The following is a 20,413-nucleotide window of genomic DNA, read 5'->3' as shown; positions in this document are numbered from 1 at the left end:
TTGTGGAATTGAATCCTGTAAACTAAAAGGAAACAAACAAAATAATAAATTAAAGTTTTAAAAAAAAGACTTCTAAATTATGAGCTGTATAAACTCCTTCCATGAGTGCTTATACTATTACAGATATGCTCATTGTAATTGACAAAGGCCTCTTTTTTGCTTTTTGGGGGTGGTTTTCCAGACACACATGTATATATGGAAAGGTAAGAAGTTTTGTCCATGGTTGAACTCTGAACTGTGCTAGAATTGCTTATAGATCTAAATGGTATGGGACATGATGCTCTGACTGCTTCTGCTTTTGAAGTAACTCTCCCTTCCTTGCCCTACAAAACTGTTTTGTCATAGTCATCCAACCAATAAACTATAATTTAGTGCCTACTATATGCCAGGAAGGGAGGCAAGGTGGTGCAGTGGATAAAACACTGGGGTAGAGTGAGGAAGACCCAATTCAAATTTGGCCTCAGACACTTATGAACTGTGTGACCCTGGGCATGTCACTTAATCCTGATTGCCTCGGTTTCCTCATTTGTAAAATGAGATGGAGAAAGAAATGCAAACTGCTTCAGGATCTTTGCCAAGAAAACCCCAAATGGATCATGAAAAGTCAGATATGACCGAAATGACTAAATAACAACAACCAACAACATGTGCCTGGAACTATGTTAAATACTGGGGATAAAGAGAAAGACAAAAGGTAGCCCTGCTCTCAGAAAGCTCACAGTTCCATAAGAGAGATAACCCACAAACAACTATGCACAAACAAGACAGAATAAATGAGAGAAAATTAACAGAGGAAAGGCACTGCTATTAAGGGGGATCAGGAAAGGCTTCTTATAGAAAATGGAATTTTCTTAACTTGGGTTCTATGAACTTTTAAAAAATATACTGTGATGTTTATTTCAGCATAGCTGGTGTACTTTATAATTCTATGCATTTTACTTTATTCATTTAACAACATTATTCTGAGTGGTTTATTGCCAAAGGGGATCCTTGACAAAAGAAGTTAAGAAGTCAAGTTCTACTGATCCAACCATTCTGGAGAGCAATTTGAAACTACTCCCAAAGGGCTATATGATGGTGCATACACTTTGACCCAGCAATATCATTTCTAGGGCTATATCCCAAAGAGATCATAAAAATGGGAAAAGGACCCACATGAACAAAAATATTTATAGCAGCTCTTTTTGTGGTGGCAAAGAATTGGAAACTGAGGGGGTGCCTAGAAATTGGGGAATGATTGAACAAGTTGTGGTATATGAATGTAACAGAGTACTATTGTGCTTAAGAAATGATGAACAGGGGCGGCCAGGTAGCACAGCGAGTAAGAGCACTGGCCCCAGAGTTGGGATGACCTGGGATCGAATCCGGGCTCAGACACTTAGCACCCACCCAGAAACACCTAGCCGTGTAACCTTGACCAAGTTACTTAGCCCCAATTGCTTAGGGGCGGCCAGGTGGCGCAGTGAGGAAGAGCACCGGCCCCAGAGTTGGGATGACCTGGGATGGAATCAGTGCTCTGATACTCAGCACCACACCTAGAAATAACTGGCCGTGTAACCTTGAGCAAGTTACTTAACCCCAATTGCTTAAAAAAAAGAAAGAAAAAAGAAAAAAAGAAATGATGAACAGGTAGACTTCACAAAAGCATGGACCAATATGAACTGATGCTGAATGAAGTGAGCAGAACCAGAACATTGTACACAATAACAGCCACATTGTACAATGACTAACTTTGATAGACTTAGCTCTTCTCAACAATAAAATGTTACAAGAAAATTCCAAAAGACTGATGATGGAAAATTCTACCCACATTCAGAAAAAGAACTATGGAGTCTGAATGTAGATTGAAGCATACTATTTTCATTTTTAAAAAATTTTTCTTTCTCATGGTTTTTCCCTTTAGTTCTGATTCATGAAATTAGTTGTTTCATGAAATGACTAATGTATATGTGTTTAACATGATTGTACATGTATAACCTATTTGGAATTGCTTGCTGTATTGGGGAGGGGATAGGAGAGGGAGGGAGAAAAATTTAGAACTCAAAATCGTTCAAAAAATGAATGTTGAAAACTATTTTTACATGTAATTAGAAAAAATAAGATACTATCAAGTGCAAAAAATAAGTTAAGTTTTGGGATACTGAGATGCTTGCATATTCATATAGTCAAAACATCACCTTTGTGATGTCATTGGTTCTCTTTGAGAATTAAGAATCAGCAACAGGGTGGCTAGGTGGCACAGTGAATAGAGAACTGGCCCTGGAGTCAGGAGGATCTGAGTTCAAATCCGGCCTCAGACACTTAACACATACTAGCCATGTGACTTTGGGGAAGTCACTTAACCCCAATTGCCCTGCCCTTCTCCCTCCAAAAAAAAAGAAGCAAAAAACAAATAAATAAGAATCAGCAACAACCTATTCCTATGCTTTCATGGGCTACAACAACAGCATATCTTTCAGCTCATATACAAACCTGACCAATAACGACAGCAACACATTGGCTATAATCATCTGTCTTTAGGTTGTATTCACCTGCTATGCTCAGGGGGTTAGGTTTCCTCTTTCTTCCAAGATACTTCCAAATCCACACCCAATAGAAGATTGTGTTGGATTTTTGTTGTTGGTGGTTTTGGGTTTTTTTTCACCACGTTGAGTCAATTAAATCAATCAGAAAACACTCAGCACAATCCTCAACTGAAGCATGAATTCCCTCTGAATCATGTGGTCTTTTAGAATATGATTGAAGAACTTTACTAGCACAGTCTTACTTTCCAAAGCACTTTAATTTTTTATAAACTATTTCATAAAGAAAAGTAAATTCTGTCTACAAATAATCCAATATAGCTCTTCTACCATGTTTGTCTTTATTCTTTTATCATGAATTTGACCTAAAAAGAAGGAATCAAATATAGTAATTATTGGGTGATGGTGATATATTTCCAGATTTTCTACAATATCTCTTCATGTAGATCATTTCTATATAGTACCAAACATATGGACAGTAGCAAAATTGAGTCATTCTACTTAGATACTATGTCATTGATCTATGATCATGATCTACTAGATCTGTCATTGAATGAATGATATAGTATTTTGACACAGTATTTTAAATTTGTTTTTATAAATTCATAAGTAAATTTATAAATATGTGTTTACCAATTAAAGAAATTAAGAGGGCTGACTATGGCAAACCGAAATCACTGGTATCTGCTGTAATAATGGTAATGTATCTTAACCGATTTGTGTTCTCTTAGAAAATCTTATTTGACATAATTTTAAGGTAAATGAATTGACTGCAAAATACATGTAACTGATGAACAGGCCTTTGGAACACACGCACATCTTAGCCATGGTATGCCAGAAAGAGGCCTGGATTCAAAGTCAAAAGTCCTGAATTTAAAACCTGTTTTTGTCATTTACTACTTGTGTGACCTCTTCCAAATTGTTAAACTTCTCTGGTCTTGTTTCCGCATGTTCTCTAAAGCTACAGTTTGTTAGGCAATCTTTAATAACTATAATAGCAATAATAATAATAATAGCATTTATATCACAGTTTAAGGCATGTGAAATGCTTTACAAACAACATATTATTTTATCCTCACAATAATCCTGAGTGGTAGGTACTATTATTATCCCCATGTGACAGATGAGAAACTGATGCAGACAGATATTAAATGTCTTGGTAGAGTCACATAGCTAGTAAGTGTATTAGGCTAAATTTGAACTCATAATTTTCTTGACTATGTCCAGCACTCTATCCACTGTACCACCTAGCTGCCTATATTTGGGAAATAGTAAGTAAGTAAAAACAGCTTTTATAGAGCCAAAAGGATTTCTTTATAAAGCTCATGCTATAAAGCTTTTAAGTCCTACTTACAATACTTGCAGGGGTATCCCTCAGAATTCACAATCTTTTTTCATTCACATTGCTAACAAGTGAATTTTCCAGTTCACTGTCAATTAGAAACATCAAGCTGTAAGGAGATGTAACTGCAAAAAACAAGCCTATTTGATAACAACAATAACAAGGGAGGTGACTGACAAGTTATAAAAAGCAGACCCAAGATTACCAGGAGACCCAGAAAGGACTCTATAAATATCTATCTCTTGAAATATTACAAGATGGCCCAGTAACTGAGATTCATAATGTTGATTATGCGTGATCAACAAATGATAAAACAAACAAAAACATGTTAAATATTCACTACTTAAGAAGATCAGAAATAAAAAAAAGTGGAACATTTTGGAAAGATTTCCATCCAGAGCTAATGTTTTGATTCTTACAGGCATGCAGTCCCATCATCTTGGAAATACACCTCAGTACTCAACAATGCACCATCAATGAAGTGTTATTGTATCTCCTTTCAGACCTTTGCAGCAGAGAGATTTGCCATGATTTTAGATATTTTTAATTAGGGTTTAATTGGAATCAACTTTTTTATCTTAAATTGGGTTCTTGAAGTTTTAAAATTAACATTTTGAATATTGTGTTTTAAAATAATGCTTTGTCTTTTTAATCTTGCAATTTTACTTTATTCATTTAAAGACATTATTCTGAAAAAAGCCCATAGGCTTTACTAGGCCACCTCAGAGGTCCATGACACATAAAACACACAGAAATCCTGGACTAAAATTATATTTCCTAGAGAGATTAATTAAATCATTCAGTTGACAATGTTAATTACCCGAGTGTTTTGTTATTACACATATACACACACAGTACATACATATATACACGTATATATGTGCATATACATATGTATATATTCATATTTATATGGTTATATATTTTTATGGATGCACTTATTATTATTATTAATACTACTACATACATCTTTAGCATTATCATCTTACTCCAGTGCCTTATCATGGTGTGGAACATACCCTGGTTTTTCTTTTTACATTTTAAAAATTAACAAAAAACCTATTTTCTCTCCCTCCCTTCTTGTCCTCCCCTCCCCTCCAAAGAAGAAAAAAAAAAGAAAAGAAATTCTTCAGATTTGTATATTCAAGGAAAATGAATTCCTGCATTGGTCATGTCTAAAAAAAATATGTCTCCATCTGTACTGAGAATCTATTACCTCTCTGTCAAAAGTTGGGTACCCTCTTTTGTGGTCTATGGAAACATGATCTGTCTATTCTTTCAAAGTTGTTTGTCTTTATAATGCAGTTATTCTTGTATATATTGCTCTCCTGATTCTGCTTACTTCACTTTGAATCAGTTCATGTAAGTCTTCCCAGGGTTCTCTGGAATCCTTCATCATTTCTTTTGGCACAAACATATTCTATTACATTCATATCCCATATGCCCCAGATTTTTAAGGTGATGCTAGGAAAGTGTAATCTATCAAAGCTCTGTTGGAAAGGTTTCAAGTACAGGACTCAAGACAAACTATCAGCTTACATAAATAATAACAATAACAATAATGACAATCACTAACATTTATGGATTTCCTGCTAGGTGCCAGGCACTGTGCTAAGTGCTTTACAATTATTATTTCACTTGGTCCTCATAACAACACTGGGGGTTAGGTGCTATTATTATCCCTATTTTTACAACAAAGGAAACCAAGGCAGACAGAGGTTATGTGACTTGCCTAGGGTCACACTGCCAGTAAATGTCCAAATTTGACCTCATATTCTGACTCACATCCTGACTTTAGCAAAAACCCCTGTGTCACTTATCTGCTCCCTAAATTTGAATATTTTCATCACGAGGTTTGTCACAGGGTTGTGAATTATTTTAACAGTAAATAACACATTTATGTTTAAATATATAATAATCATTGCTGATGTTATTGTTCCTATTATTTTTTTTTAAAGCAATCAGGGTGAAGTAACTTGCTCAAGGTAACACAGCCAGTCATTTCTGGGTGTGGTGCTGAGTACCTAAGCCCGGGATTCGATCTCCAGGTCATCCCAACACTGGAGCTGGTGCTCTTACTCGCTGAGTCACCTGGCCACCCCTAAGCAATTGGGGTTAAGTAACTTGCTCAAGGCTACACGGCCAGGTGTTTCTGGGTGGGTGCTAAGTGTCTGAGCCTGGATTCGATCCCCAGGTCATCCCAACACTGGAGCCAGTGCTCTTACTCGCTGTGCTACCTGGCCACCCCGTTCCTATTATTTTTATTATTTGCCATAGAAAAAAGATCATCCCATCCATGAAAAGATAGGAGTTGTAATAATATATCTGAGAAGAAAGTTGTCTCACCAATGAAATCACAGATCCTTTAAGAAGTTGCTTACTTCAAGAAGGAAGCATGATTAAATTTGTATGTAAATTTAGCTGTTACATCACAAAGATATTCTTTATAATTAATTTATCAATCTCTGTGTGTGATAAGAATAGGGAAAATAATACCTTCTCTTGCAGATGGAAAAACAGGATTGTTTTTCCTTCATGTTAGCTTAGGCAAGTGAGTAAGCCTAAAGAAACAAGATTGAAAGAACAAATATACCAACATGTCCAGAACCACAATCCCTGATACTTCAAAGGAAGCCTTTCTAACTTTGGTGATTGAGTATTTAGTTTCATGTGAAATATACACTCGTGAAATTGCTAAATACCATATAAAATACAGCATTTACATTTATAAACAACAAGAAAAGATAACATACACAGAAAATACTTGGCTTTACAAGATACCAAAACAAATGTTAAATTCAGTTAATTATGTTTTTGAAGTCAAATGATTTGAAATCACTTTAAAAATAGGATAGGGACTGAACTTCTCATCTCATGAGTATGGGGACTTCAGCTCTTTCCCTCAATTGTAATCAGTACTGTAAGTTAGAGTTATGCAATTCTAAAACTTATAGTCTAAGAGAGTTACCTAGAATAGTGAGAAATTATGTGACTTGCCAGAGGAAATAGCACAGCCAATATGTTTCAGGGGTGGGGTAGGAAACCTGAACTCAGGTTTTCCTGGCTCCGAGGTCACTCTCTACCCATTATACTATGCTGCTGTTCAGAAATTTTTTTTTTTAACATTTTAAGAAAATTATGTCAATTTGGTCAAAACTACTTAAGGTCAAAAATAATGATTCAATTGACTTTTAAAATTTTTGTAATTAGTTCTTTTGGCATTATATAGCTGTAACCTTATGTAAAAAATAATATTTCCAGCATAGAAATAATTAAAAACAAAGTCTCTGTGATTCAGAAGCTGCAAAGTAAAAGTCACAATGTTCCTATGTTATTGCTCATAAAAGCCTGGAAAACTATCACTGCTTAATATATTTAAAGGGCTTAACTTCCTACCCAATTGCTGAGATGAATGCCACTGAGTGGAAAACCTTCTGTAGAAAATTCTTGCCAAGTACATAGCTGCCTCCACTTTCAAAAACTCAGACTTTCAAATGACTGAGGTGAATTGCCCAAGCCTAAATCATTGACTTAGGCAGTACAAATCTGTCACATTTGATGGGGAAAGCATGCTCTGTGCCCATTCACAAGTTCCAAGTAATTTACTAGTGCTTTAGAAAGGGTATGAATTAGTGGTCATTAGTGCAAAGCTACGGGGACTAAGAGAGGAGAACCTGGCTTTGTTTCCACTGGACAGTAACTTTTTTTTTTTAAAGTTTTCAATATGACTTTGTCTCACCAGTTTTTCTTAATAATTATTCCTTATCCTCTCCATTCCAAGTTTTGAAATCTATTGCATTCTGACAAACTGATTGATGAACTACAGAAACCATCCTATATTGTTTTATACATTATATAGATAACAATTCTTTTTTAAAAAAGATTTTTTTTAAGTTTTTATGATTTAGCAATCTTTGTAGCTAGCAATTGTAGAATGAAAGTCCTTTATATAGCAAAGGATAGAATGGCTTAGTATAGTTTACTCTTAGTATAAAATTAGTATGTTATACACAAAGTATACAATTCCTTATATTCTGAGTATAGTATCTGTGCTTTTATTAGAGAAGACTTCTACTTAATAATCTTAGGAACTTAGAATCATAGATGTAGAGCTAAAAGAGAATTCAGAGGCTGTTTAATTCAACCCCTTCTCTACAGGAAGTAATAACAATCTTAGTGCCTTATTTTCCCTCCTCTCTCTGCCCTTGCAAATAAGGGGATCCTTCTCCATCATGAAATGCAAAATCATTGTTATTTCCACGCATTCCATAATGTTGATGGGGTTGATGATGATAAGTTGCATTTATGCCAATGTAGGGATAAAAAAAGAGGCAGCTGGCAAGATCTGTCTTTATCCATTCAGCAATATTTAACAAACATTTATTTAGTATGAGCTTACTGTGTACAGAACATTGTGCTGGGTACAGGGAAAATTTAATGGTTAGATAAGGCACAGTCTCTGCCCTACTGAAGTTTATAGTCTAATAGAGAGATAAGACAAGGAAGGGTATGGAGGACTAGCGCCTCTGGTATGAGGGCTTGCCCAGCCCTTTTCAGGGCTGCTCATCCATCTTCAGTGTCCTCTTGATTCACCCACCTCTCACCTTTGGCTTCAAGAAGCCATAGCATGCATAGTGGCCACAGTCTGGGAAAACTGTCTTGGCACATGGGCTAAACTGGGTTGAAGGTAAGATGGGGGCGAGTTAGGGGAATGTACCCCAAGCATGTGAAGACTTTCGCTGGAGAAATAGGCAAATAAGAACAATCTGTTACAATGGCCATGAAGGAAGCTGAAGCAGATGGTGTTTAGAGTTTGGTCAGACATCAAAGATGCCAAGGTCATCCACCGCATCCTGGGCTAGTTTTCTTGACTTCTGTCCTGCCACTGGACTTCTATGACTCAGGAAAAGAGTGTGAGGCTGATGACTGCACTTTAATCCAATTCATGCGTAAGTCAAGATATCACCCATGATGTCATGGGTCTTTTTCAAAATGAAGGACAAACTAAACAAACAAACAAAACAACATACAAACCCCATCTAATATGTCTGAATCCTTCTTCCTTTAATACATGAGGTCTATATCTAATTCAGTCTTGCCTTTTCCACTCTCCTCTTGCTGAACCAAACCACAAGTGACTGAACTTGGAAGCAGATGGCACAGTTGAAAGGTAGATTTGGAGTTAGGAAGAACCGAGTTTGAATCTTCAGGTACCCCCATAGTCATCCCTGAAATACATAAGTGCCTTTGGCACATGAGTTTAGAAGGCTCTCCTCTTTAGCTTTGATAAATCTGTTCAAGTATACTTTATATAGACATCATTCAATCTATTCCAAAACAAAGATGAAGTATTCAGTGTGAAAATAAAATAAAAAGGTCCCATGGCTAAAACTTCACACATTTTCCTATTTCCTATGCCTCAAGTCTAATCCTTACAAGTTACTAATTATTTACTCACCACATTCCTCTAGCCTCCCTTTCAGAAGTCTCTCAGCCACTAAGGCCATATTCTTAAGGAATTATGATTTAATGGATAGAGCACTGGACTTGGATTGGGCAGGAGGTTCCAATGCTGCCTCAGACACTTATTATCTGTATAATCACAGGCAAACCACTTAACCCCTCTGTGCCTCAGTTCTTCATCTATAAAATGAGGCAGTTGGCCTTGAAATTCCCTTCTAGCTCTAAATCTATGCCACTTCTCGTAAGAGAATCTCCCTATGACATCTCCCTATGACAATGCTATTCCATCCCTTAGAATGCTATAATCATTCCTCTTTCTAACAAGCTCTAAGACAAATCTCTAGATCCTATCATACGATACCTAACCTATCCATCTACTTTCTTCCTATTCCCTCCATTCTACCCACTATCTATATTCTCTCTACCCCTTAAAAGCAAACAAAACAAAAAACTCCTATATCCTATGTAATTTGTTTATAGCTGTTTCCATGTTGTCTCTCCCTTTAGACTGTGAAATCCTTGATAATGGGGAGTGTCTTTTGTCCTTTTTAATATCCCTAGCACTTCATATAGTATGTGGCATATAGTAGACACTTAATACATATTTAGTGACTTCTTATATTGTTTTTCAGTCATTTCAGTTGTATCCAACTCTTTGTGACCCCATGTAGGGTTTTCTTGGCTAAGATACTGAAGTGGTATACCATTTCTTTCTCTGCCTCATTTTATATATGAGGAAACTGAGGCAGACAGAGTTAAGTGATTGCCCAGGGTCACACAACTAGTAAGTTTCTGAGGCTGGATTTAAACTCAGATCTTCCCGACTCCAGGCCAGTGCTCTATCCACCGTGCCATCTGGCTGCCCATATGTCTTGTTAGTCTACTTTATTTTAGTTAATTATAAATCACTAATAAGCTTATGAAACAACTACAACTATTCATTCTAGATGAATTAGGGACCATATACCTTTTGATGACCAAATTCTTGATTTTCTAGAATGTTATTCATCTTATGTGACTTTATCAACATTTGCTGTTGGGTTGATCATATTCTAGCATGAAGTATATATTATCTTATGCAGCAGATTGAAAATAAATTTTGTGTAGAAAAAAAAACAGTCATAGGTGCTGACTTTAAACTTAAGCAATAGCAAAGCAGACTGTGAAAGCGTAAAATTTCCAAACTGATTCCAAATCAACCAGTATGCACATGCAAATAATCTGCTTACCGAAACTCTTAGGCCAATGATACTCATTTGGTGTGATAAACCTATTATTGTCCATAATGAAAGAGCCCCTGTGTTCTAATCATAACATTCCAATCTTGTGATTGATAATGACTATGAAAATCCATGATGTTGGAATTTTTAGCTGAACTCAACTCTTTTTTTTCCCTTCCTTTCCTGAATCTGGATTGGCTGCTTTATTGGAGAAGAATGGTATAAATTGAGCTTAGAGTTTGAAAAGAACCATAGGAACAAGGTTCTCAGAATTTATAGAAAACAACTGCATCTGTATACAGTTACAGGTAAGCATGCTTTATTTTTTTTTTTACCACTTTAATTGCATTTATTTCATAGGATTTATAGATGGAAGGAATTTGCCTGTGTGACTTTGAACAAGTCATTGTACCTTAGGGGATTCAGTTTCATCATCTGCAAAATGAGTGGGCCATTTCTGATTCTAAATCGATGATTATATAAAACCAAGGACCTGAATCAACTGAAGTAAAGTGACTTATTCTACATTTCAGTCTCTTAGGAGAGAGCATATTTCCATGTGTTGAAACTTTGTTTTGAGCGCTCTACAATTTCTTCCATAGTACAAACTTTAAAGTGAACTTAGATTTTTAGATAACTTATTTTACTTTTTAAGAAAGCTATGTTTTACTCTGTGTATTTCTTTAATTCATATTCCTCCTGGATAGAGTGATAGACTCATCTTCCTGAGTTCAAATTGTACCTCAGATACTTAGTAGCTGTGTGACCCTGGGTGTGTCACTTAATCCTGTTTGCCTTAGTTTCCTCCTCTGTAAAAAGAGCTGGAGGAAAAGAATGGCAAATCACTTCAGTATTTTTGCCAAGAAAAACAGAAATGGGGAAAAGCCAGACACAACTTAAATGACAAAACAAGAGTAACAAAAAATAACAATGACCCTCCACCCCCCACCCCAAAGCTCAATCACTCTTGGGTCTAAAACTTAAAATTCAAACCAAAATGTATCTTTATATATTTTTGTTCATTAGAGTAAGAGAAATATTTTTGGACAATACATAAAAAAACGCTTAAAGAATTGAACTCTAAATTATTTTTGAAAAACAAATAGCTGTCTTTGCTAATCAGTTGCTTAGTGGAGTTCAATGGTCTTTCCTTCCAAGTCTATTTGGCCTGTAATCGACTTCAGTGCAGACCTGGAGCTCACTATTATGCCATCAAACTATGAATTCAGCTTAGCTCAAAATGCAGTTATTTTGCATCTACTATGTGCTAGGTTAGGCAGCTAGATGGCACAGTGGACAAAGCACTGGACCTGGAGTTCAAATAGGAATCTTATGATCAACTCAAGGTTGAATATTGTATTTTGTATTGAATTACTGTATATCATATTACAAAGTTTAGGAGTGACCAAAGCCTTGGTGGTTGTGAATAGTTGCCTGTGTTAATTTAAATTTCAATACTAAACATGCACAACTGTTAAAAACACTTACAAATAAGGAAAGATTAAATCTAGATGGGGGATCCTATGTTTCAGGTAACCTTGAGAAAAATGAGGACTTGGATCCTTCTCGCCTGTCTCTTGGGTGCAGCATTTGCTATTCCAGTGAGTATTACAATCTCTTTACAAGTCAATGCACAGTTTCAGAGGACTTGAAATGAGTATCTGGGCAACATTTCCCATTACTTAGCAATAAAAATGTATGAGCTAGTGGAGATCAAGGACCACTGGTAGATGGGAGAAATTTCACAGGCATATTTTAGTTCTAGAATGATGAAGGGATAATTCCTAGAAAAGGCACAAAAATTACTCTGGTAAAACATCCTATAAACAAGCAACTTTGATCTTCTCCAACTCCCTTTAAAATGTGCTTGCCTTCACCTCTGATTTTGCATTTTTTTAGGTAGGTGAGGTAGAATGGTGCTTGAGATTGAAAATCTCTGCCTGAAATGACAGGGAATGAATTAGTTTTGAGAGTAGAATGTCCTAATTCCTATGAAACTCAGCCACCATTCTGTGGATAAAGTAATTTTTGATGTGGGAAGTTCTCCACCCTTAAATGTACTATTGAACTGATCAGAAAGTTTATTTTTAAGTTCATCTATTGACAGAAGAGCTTGTTTCTGTGATATTATCTTAAATTTAATATATATTAACATATTGATGATAAGCTCAATTTGAATTATTTACATTCAGAAGTACTAAAAGTTCATGTAATGTTATTCATCTCAATACATTCAAATGAAATTGTTGCTAAACTTTCTTCCACCTCTGAGATTCTGTGACTCCATCCAAAGAGGTCACTCAATATCTGACACTTATTTTATTGCATAGTAACTTCTGCTATCCTATCCTAAAACTCAAATAGGAAACATAGTACAAATATAATCACAGGAGATACTTGACTTGCACATCTTGGGGGGGGGGGGGCATCACACCAGTGGAAGAAGAATAAATGAGTGAAAATTACAAAGGAAGGAAATGTTTGCTTCATAGAATTCTTATCAAATATGGCATCTCCAGGAGACATGAACTGCCTTGAGAAGTCAGTTTTTTCCCCATTCACTGTGGTTCTTCAGGTAGATCTTAGATAATCACTTATCAGGGATGTCAAAGACATCCTGGTAGACCAGCTTTAGAGAAGGGTTGGACTAATTCAATCCCATTCCAATAAACATTTATTAATCATGTACCAGGCACCATGTGCTAAGTGCTGAACTATAGGTGATTTCCAAGGTTCCTTCGGTGTCTGAGTTTCTATAGCTTTTGGACTAGAGTGGACAATTAATTACATACTAACTGAAACTTTTTCCTTTTTCATTTGAAAAGCTGCCCCCTCATCCTGGACATCCTGGTTATATTAACTTCAGCTATGAGGTAACTTTCCTTTTTAATTTTGTTTAGCAAAATTTTGCTAGTGTTATGCTTAGCAGTGAACTTAGAGGGATGATTGTGCTAATTTTGTCCTTTAAATGTGTCTCCCAGCTATCTTTTCCTTTGCCTTCCCTCTGTCAGCATCCTAGTTCCAGTCCCCATATCTGGGTAACTTCAATGGCTTCCTGATTGGTTTCCCTGTCTTCAGTTTCTCTTTTCTCCAGTTCAGTTTCTGTATTGCTTCCATGACAGGTTATTCTTCCTAACATGGCACCTTGAGAGGTAACTTGATGTAGCAGAGAGAGCACTGGACTCAGAATAAGGGAATGTGGGTTCTTTAGTTCTAAATCGCTAGCTGTGACTCTGGGCAAGTAAAAACTTCTCTTGGTCTCAGTTTCCTCATCAGAGGATTAGACTAGGTGACTGCTTCCTTAAAATTTTATGACTTTTAAGTCTGATTATTTGATTCCGTCTCAGTGGGAGGTGCTGCACTGATCAAATCACAAGTACTAAGTCAGCTCTGATCTCAAATCTCCTTTTTGACACTACCTGTATGACTTCAGTAACAATTTCCCTGGGTCTCAGTTTCCTCATTTGGTTTCTGAGGTCCCTTTTGGCTCCTGATCTATGATATCATTACCATGATTCTATAACCCTGGGGTTAACCAAATCTAGTTAAGACAGGAAGTAAGAGACAATGGCACACAACCCAGGATACAAAAGTGACAGAAGTCTGATAAATACAAGCAATTCATGGTGACTCATGCTTCCCATCTCTCAGGAAAGAGATAGTGGACTAGAGGTGTGGAATTTCAGGAATGAATGTGAAAATGCTGCCTTTTCTATCTTATTTGATTATTTTTTCTTTTCTTTCCCTTAATATCTTACTACTGAGCAATGGAGTTGGCTGGTTATTTTGAAATGTTATCTGTCTTTACCCATCAACCCTGAAAAATAATTAAGATGTTGCTTAATTTGTAGCTACTGGTTGCTGATGGCATAGACAAGACTGCTGGTAGAGGCATACCCCCTACTCCCCAAAGGAAAGAACAAACATAGGACATGATATAAAGAAGCCAGGACCAGAACCTCTTTTTTTTTCTTAATCATATCAGTCAAAGAAAGAGTTAATACAAGAGAATGTGTTATATAAAATTACATTCTTGGAGCTCAAACTTAATTGCTATAAATACTGAAATGACTTCCATTGATTCCATTTTAGCTAAAACAAAAAATAAATGAAATTGAACACTATTAACTAGTATTTCTTTTTTTCTTCCTTAGGTGCTTACCCCTTTGAAATGGTATCAAAGCATGATGCGACAGCAGGTATATATTTTTAATTTCTTTGCCCCCTAAATTTTTTTTTTAAATGAGTACCTTTAACTTCCCATAGTAAGCCAAATGAAATATCTACTTTACATAGGATTCTTAGTGGGGAAAAGCTACCTTCAAATAAAGCATTTATTGCTACATTGTGACAAATTCTCATTATTAGAGATATCATTTTTATTAAAATATCCCTATCATTATAAAAAAATATTGCCATTTCTCCATTAAGGAGGCTTAGGAGTTAGAAGGAAAGGAAATGAAGCCAATGATAAATTGACTTTCTATTTTTCACTAGTATCCCTCCTATGGTTATGAACCCATGGGTGGATGGCTGCACCACCAAATCATCCCAGTGCTGTCTCAGCAGCACACCCCAAGTCATTCCTTACCGCCTCAACACCAAATCCCCATCATGGCCAACCAGCAGCCAGTGCAACCCCAGCAACCAGTGATGCCAGTTCCAGGACAGCATCCCATGGCACCAACACAACACCATCAACCCAACCTCCCGCAGCCAGCCCAACAGCCATACCAGCCCCAGCCAGCCCAGCAGCCACAGCCTCACCAGCCCATCCAGCCCAACCAGCCCATGCAGCCTGTCCAGCCCATCCAGCCCATGCAGCCTGTCCAGCCCATCCAGCCCATCCAGCCCATGCAGCCTGTCCAGCCCATCCAGCCCATCCAGCCCCAGGTCCCAGTCCACGCAGTGCTACCTATGCCACCACAGCCACCTATGCCTCCAATGTTCCCCATGCAGCCAATGCCCCCCATGCTGCCAGATCTGCCCTTGGAAGCCTGGCCATCCACTGACAAGACCAAGAGGGAGGAAGTGGTAAGTGGCCGTTCTTATAAATACGATGTTAAAGGACAATGAAAAGCTCTGAGTCTCCCCTACGAGCCTTGCTTACTTTGTTTGTCATTGGGAATATGTGCTTACAAATCCCATTAAACTCAATGGTAATCCATTCAATCAGTCAATAAATGTTTGTCTAGTGACTTCTATTTATAAGCCATTGCAACCGGGTATTTGGGGGATGTAGGAGTAAGAAGATGTAAAGAAAAAGACTGTCCTTCCACTCCAGGATTGAATTTTCTGTCTCCACTAAGAAATGAACTGGAAAATGGATTTGAATTGCAATGAGATATATAAAAGGTCTAGAAGCACAAAGGAAAGAAAACCAGCTTCATAGTCAGAAGACCCAAGTTTTAGTTTCTGTTCTGTCCTTAATTAGTTGGATGACTACATGGGCAAGTAACGTAACCTCTCTGGCCTCGGTTTACTCATCTTTCAAAATGGGATTGGACTAGATGATCTGTTAGGTGAACTGTACAGTTCTATAAAAAAATCTGAACAAAGTATGAGGCATTTCAAAGATTATCTTGTGTTTTGAGGCTGCCAGGGATGATGGAACTATTTTAAAGATTTGATTTAATTCACTAGATTGCCTTTAAAATCACTTTTAAAATTATTTTAAATTTACTTTAAAATTACTTTAAATATTCTAGGATTATGCTGTTATTGGAACCTTCCCAGAACTCAACTCAAATCAGTTTCCTCTAGGAAACCTTTACAAATTAAATAGATGCCTCTAATCAACTCACCATATCAACCTGACCTCTTTTCCAATACTCTCCAGCAACAGCAACTTTTCAAATTCCACTTAATAATTCATTTGTTGACTTGTTTTGGAATTCATTCATCTGCTCTTCTGGTCAGACTGAAAGCAGAATGAGGACAGGGGGCTACATGTTCCTTAATCCAGTCCCATTTAGCCCAAGTCCTCAGCATTTAATGCTAGTAATGGTGAGAAACAAATGTGAGTTTAAATTAGATTCAATTTAAATGAATTTTTCCACTTCCAAAGTAGAAGAAGCTATGCCTTTTGCTTTGGAATTTAATAGGAATGCCAACAACACGATTTTAATTACTCTGTTTGCATTATTTCAGGACTAAATGGAGAGCAAGAAATCAGAAAAAAGGAGAATTTAGACATTTGCAGTTGCTTTCCAGAACAACTATAACAATACAATGATTTGTACTTACAATAACTCTTCTCCTTAGTAAATTCTGTAACTAAAAATGAATGACATTAGCAGACAATAAAATGCTTTAAACATTATTCACGCCTTTTATTTGGTCAAAGATGTTGTTGTCAAAGATGCTTGTTGACTTAACTTGAAGATGGCACTTTAAGAATTAAGATCACTTGAGGCGACACACTATAAAGACCAGAAAATCATGTAGTCCAAGTTTATAACCTTAAAGGAAACATTTCACAGTGCAATAGTGTCCATACATCTATTTTTAAAAAATTCAAATTATGGCCCTTCAAATTATGAATAGAAATTGTAATATAAGTTATAAATAGGAGATAACAAAAAGTTATATGATAATATGCAGTCATTGGCCTTCACATGAACTTGAAACAAATGGAGGGAAGTCTATAGGAAGAATTCTTTACATCGATAGAAAGATAAACTGTTAGGAAGATATTTATGTTACAAAAAAAGTTATAACTTGTAGCCTTTTTTCCCTTACATTTACAACAATGAAGGGGGTAAGCTAGACATTCACTAAAGTTCTTGTTTTCTAAATCATCTTAATAACCAAAATATGGTTTGATATCTGACCACATCACTCCCTTGCTCAAAAAGCTTCTGTGATTCCCAATAGGTTTTTAAGTAAAAGATAATTTTTTTTATTAGCATTTAAAAGCCTTAATAACCTGACTCCAGGAAATCTTTCCAGTCTGACTCTCCTTCACGCAATCTACATTTCAGCCAAACTGGTGTACTTATTATGTACAAGATATTTTATCTCTCACCTCTATGCCAATGCAACAGATGTCTCCAATACCTGGAATACTCTCCTTGCTTACTTCAACCTCTTGCAACTCTTACCTTCTCTCTAGGCATAGATTCTTAAGAATCTCTGTCCTCAAAAGGTTTTTCCTAATTCCTCCAGTTAATCCTCCCCCCCCACTCCAATCCCAAATCCTTGTGTATTTTATATTACATGCGCGCACACACACACACAGAGTGCACACATACACATGTGTGTATACAGATACCTCTGTCTCTCTCTCTCTACACACACATATATAAAAAATGCTCAGAGATAATTAAATACAGCACAGACATGTGCACACACACACAAATGTTCTACTTATCACTGAACATTTTGTATCCTCTCTCATGGGGTGGTATTTGGTGGTAGTATGGGGCAGTGTCATTTTTGTTTTTATATCCCCAAGAAATTATATTGTAAGTTTTCTAAAGATAGAGGTTGACATTTTTTCATTAGCATTTAACATGGGGCCCTGAAAATAATCAACACTTAACAATTCATCTGTATTGAATTGAACTGCTTTTTAAATTGCTTATTCTTACTATTTTAAACAGGCTATCTGAAAGAACACTTAGAGGGAGGGTGTGTATATGTGAGGGTAATACCTTTCTAATAAAAGTAAATCACATGGGTTTGTGACAGCTATTTTCCTTGATTCTTACAGAGCTAGCATTCTTCACTTCTTCCCTTTACCCTTCCCTTCCCTCTCTCTCTTTGGAGGAGGGAAGGCAAGGCAATTGGGGTTAAGTGACATCCTTCCTTCTCTTTCATAAGAATTATGTTCTAGATGGTTGAAGCTACTAGAATTCTGACCTCAGGATATCAGAACACTACTGTATAATAATATCAATTTACTAAAGAACATATTGGGACACTGTGATAGTAATGGCATTTAAAGATTCCCCTGTATTGGCTTGGTTTTCAAATTGATTGTGTTAAAACCCAGAGCTTGTTAATCCCACCTGTGGGATGGACTTGTTGATGTGAAAAGAAAGTCCTGAACTGGGAGGAGCTGGTGACGTAGATTTGGAGAGACAAGAGAGAGGTGGAAGACCTTTTTGGAAGCAGCACCCACATGGAGGTAGAGAGAGAGAGACTAAGAGAACTGCTGGTGGCCTCTTTGAATTGCCCTGGACTTTTGAGACCTGCCCCCTGAGCTGCCAAGGACTGAGGAGACATGGCTGTTTTGCTGGTACTTTGTCTGTCTGTTTTGAGGGGTGGATTCAACAGAGAGTGAATACTGTCCACTGGTGAAGGACAGTGCTGTTGTTGCAGGGGTCTGGAGACTGTCCTGCAGACAGAGTGAATACTGTCCACTGCTGAAGGACAGTGCTGTTGTTGCAGGGGTCTGGGAACCTTTCTGTTGGTTCAGAAGCCCTGAAGAAGGATTTTCTTGTTGTATGTTTACAGAAATCCTAGGAAAGGGTTTTGCTAATGTTTTCAGGGGTTCTAGGACTGTTCTACAGACAGAGGATGAATTAATGAAGGGACTGGCAATGTATCTTGTGGCCTTGCTAAGCCTTGTCTCCCCAGGCACTAAGATTGCAGAGAACTTGCCTCATGTCAAGATGAAGAAAAGACCTCCATTTGGGTATTAGGTGCTGTGCTTAAACTTGATGTAACTCTGGGGTAGATTCAATTGTGATCCAGGGGTGGGGAACTTTTGACCTTTTGTGTTCTATGGTTGAGCAAATAAATGTATTTTACTTATGTTTGGAAACTAATCTCCATTTGAGAAGAGGGGCTTTGTGGTGGACTAAATGAAGGTATAGCCTAGGGGTGGAGAAGTATTTAGACCAGGAACTTTGTAATTGATTGAATGATTGGAAGGTCCTGGGGTAGGGTAGTCCTTGGAGATTATTTAATCACATTTAATAAATGCTGTATTTGGAATGATGTCATGTTTTGATCTTCTCTGTTCTTGGTTGGTCACTGAATAAAATGGAGAGCACCTATGCTGGTATTTTGAACCTTGGGAAGTTGCCTTTCCTTGGCATTACATTACATTATATTACAGACACTAACGAATATACTATCCCAAATTTCATTTACTGAAAACCCAGTCCTAACCAACTGCCCAATGAACTTGCATTTGAAATAAGACACAGAAGAAAAAGGATATATATATATATATATATTTAAGAACCACAATCATGGAACCCTAGATTTAGGGCTGTAGGGACCTTAGAGGCTATCTTAAAACTCAGATTGGATGTTGCATTTAAGGACTGCTGTCAGAAATACATGCACACAAATAAACTTGTTTCTGTAGAAGTCTTAGATTTGAAGAACTGAAAAACAAAACTCTTCACAAAGCTGCCCATTTGCTATGTGCTTTGCAATTACTGCTTCTAATTAGGAATAAAGCAAGTAAAAAAAGCCAGATGTATTCTTAAAATATACAATAAATCAAGTCCCTTCAATTAAAACCATGCCTTTTGAAAGTATTTCTTTTCTTGTGGACAAAATGAAAGTGTGCCAAACTCATAAATGTTTTACATTTAAAATGCCTGCCACTTTTTCTCCCTTTGTGGGCATCTGATGTATCCTAGGTTTTACTTCGGTTCAATCTTTGGATAGCAAAACAGTCTTCAAATAAATTTCAAGCAGAATCCAGTTTCATCAGTGCCATGCAGACTGGTTTTGCTTTTGTGAAATTTACCCAGAAGAAGATATTTTAAAGCCCAAAACAACAACAACAAAAACATAACTGTTGAGCACAACTCCACCTTCCGTTCCCCTAATTGATCTGTAAGCAACAACTCCACCTTCCATTCCCTTAATTGATCTGTGAGCAGTAATTTCAGCATAACTCC

The 20,413-nt window shown here is 36.8% G+C and overlaps 2 protein-coding genes across 4 annotated transcripts in view; one reads left to right on the top strand and one right to left on the bottom strand.

Moving 5' to 3' along the window:
* Nucleotides 1-20,413, bottom strand: part of ARHGAP6 (Rho GTPase activating protein 6) — a 703,646-nt gene that overhangs the window by 175,852 nt on the left and 507,381 nt on the right. The window lies entirely within an intron of this gene.
* On the top strand, nt 6,119-20,341 carry AMELX (amelogenin X-linked). 2 transcript variants are annotated; one of them, XM_069062998.1, is made up of 5 exons: nt 6,119-12,148; nt 13,373-13,420; nt 14,702-14,746; nt 15,507-15,581; nt 16,698-20,341. In XM_069062998.1, exons 1-5 carry the CDS (start codon nt 12,059-12,061, stop codon nt 16,701-16,703), a joined length of 264 nt encoding a protein of 87 aa, XP_068919099.1. In that variant the 5' UTR covers nt 6,119-12,058; the 3' UTR covers nt 16,704-20,341. The 2 variants fall into 2 exon arrangements, with proteins under 2 accessions (XP_068919099.1, XP_068919100.1); XM_069062999.1 differs by adding an exon at nt 15,045-15,374 and having other exon boundaries at nt 15,477-20,341.

Source organism: Petaurus breviceps, unplaced genomic scaffold (genome assembly GCF_028583685.1).
Source record: "Petaurus breviceps papuanus isolate PSGF00001 unplaced genomic scaffold, PetGlider_PUasm1.0 90515, whole genome shotgun sequence".
Classification (NCBI taxonomy): domain Eukaryota; kingdom Metazoa; phylum Chordata; class Mammalia; order Diprotodontia; family Petauridae; genus Petaurus; species Petaurus breviceps.
Note: the sequence above shows the minus strand (reverse complement) of the source record. Positions and strands in the feature narration are given on the sequence as shown.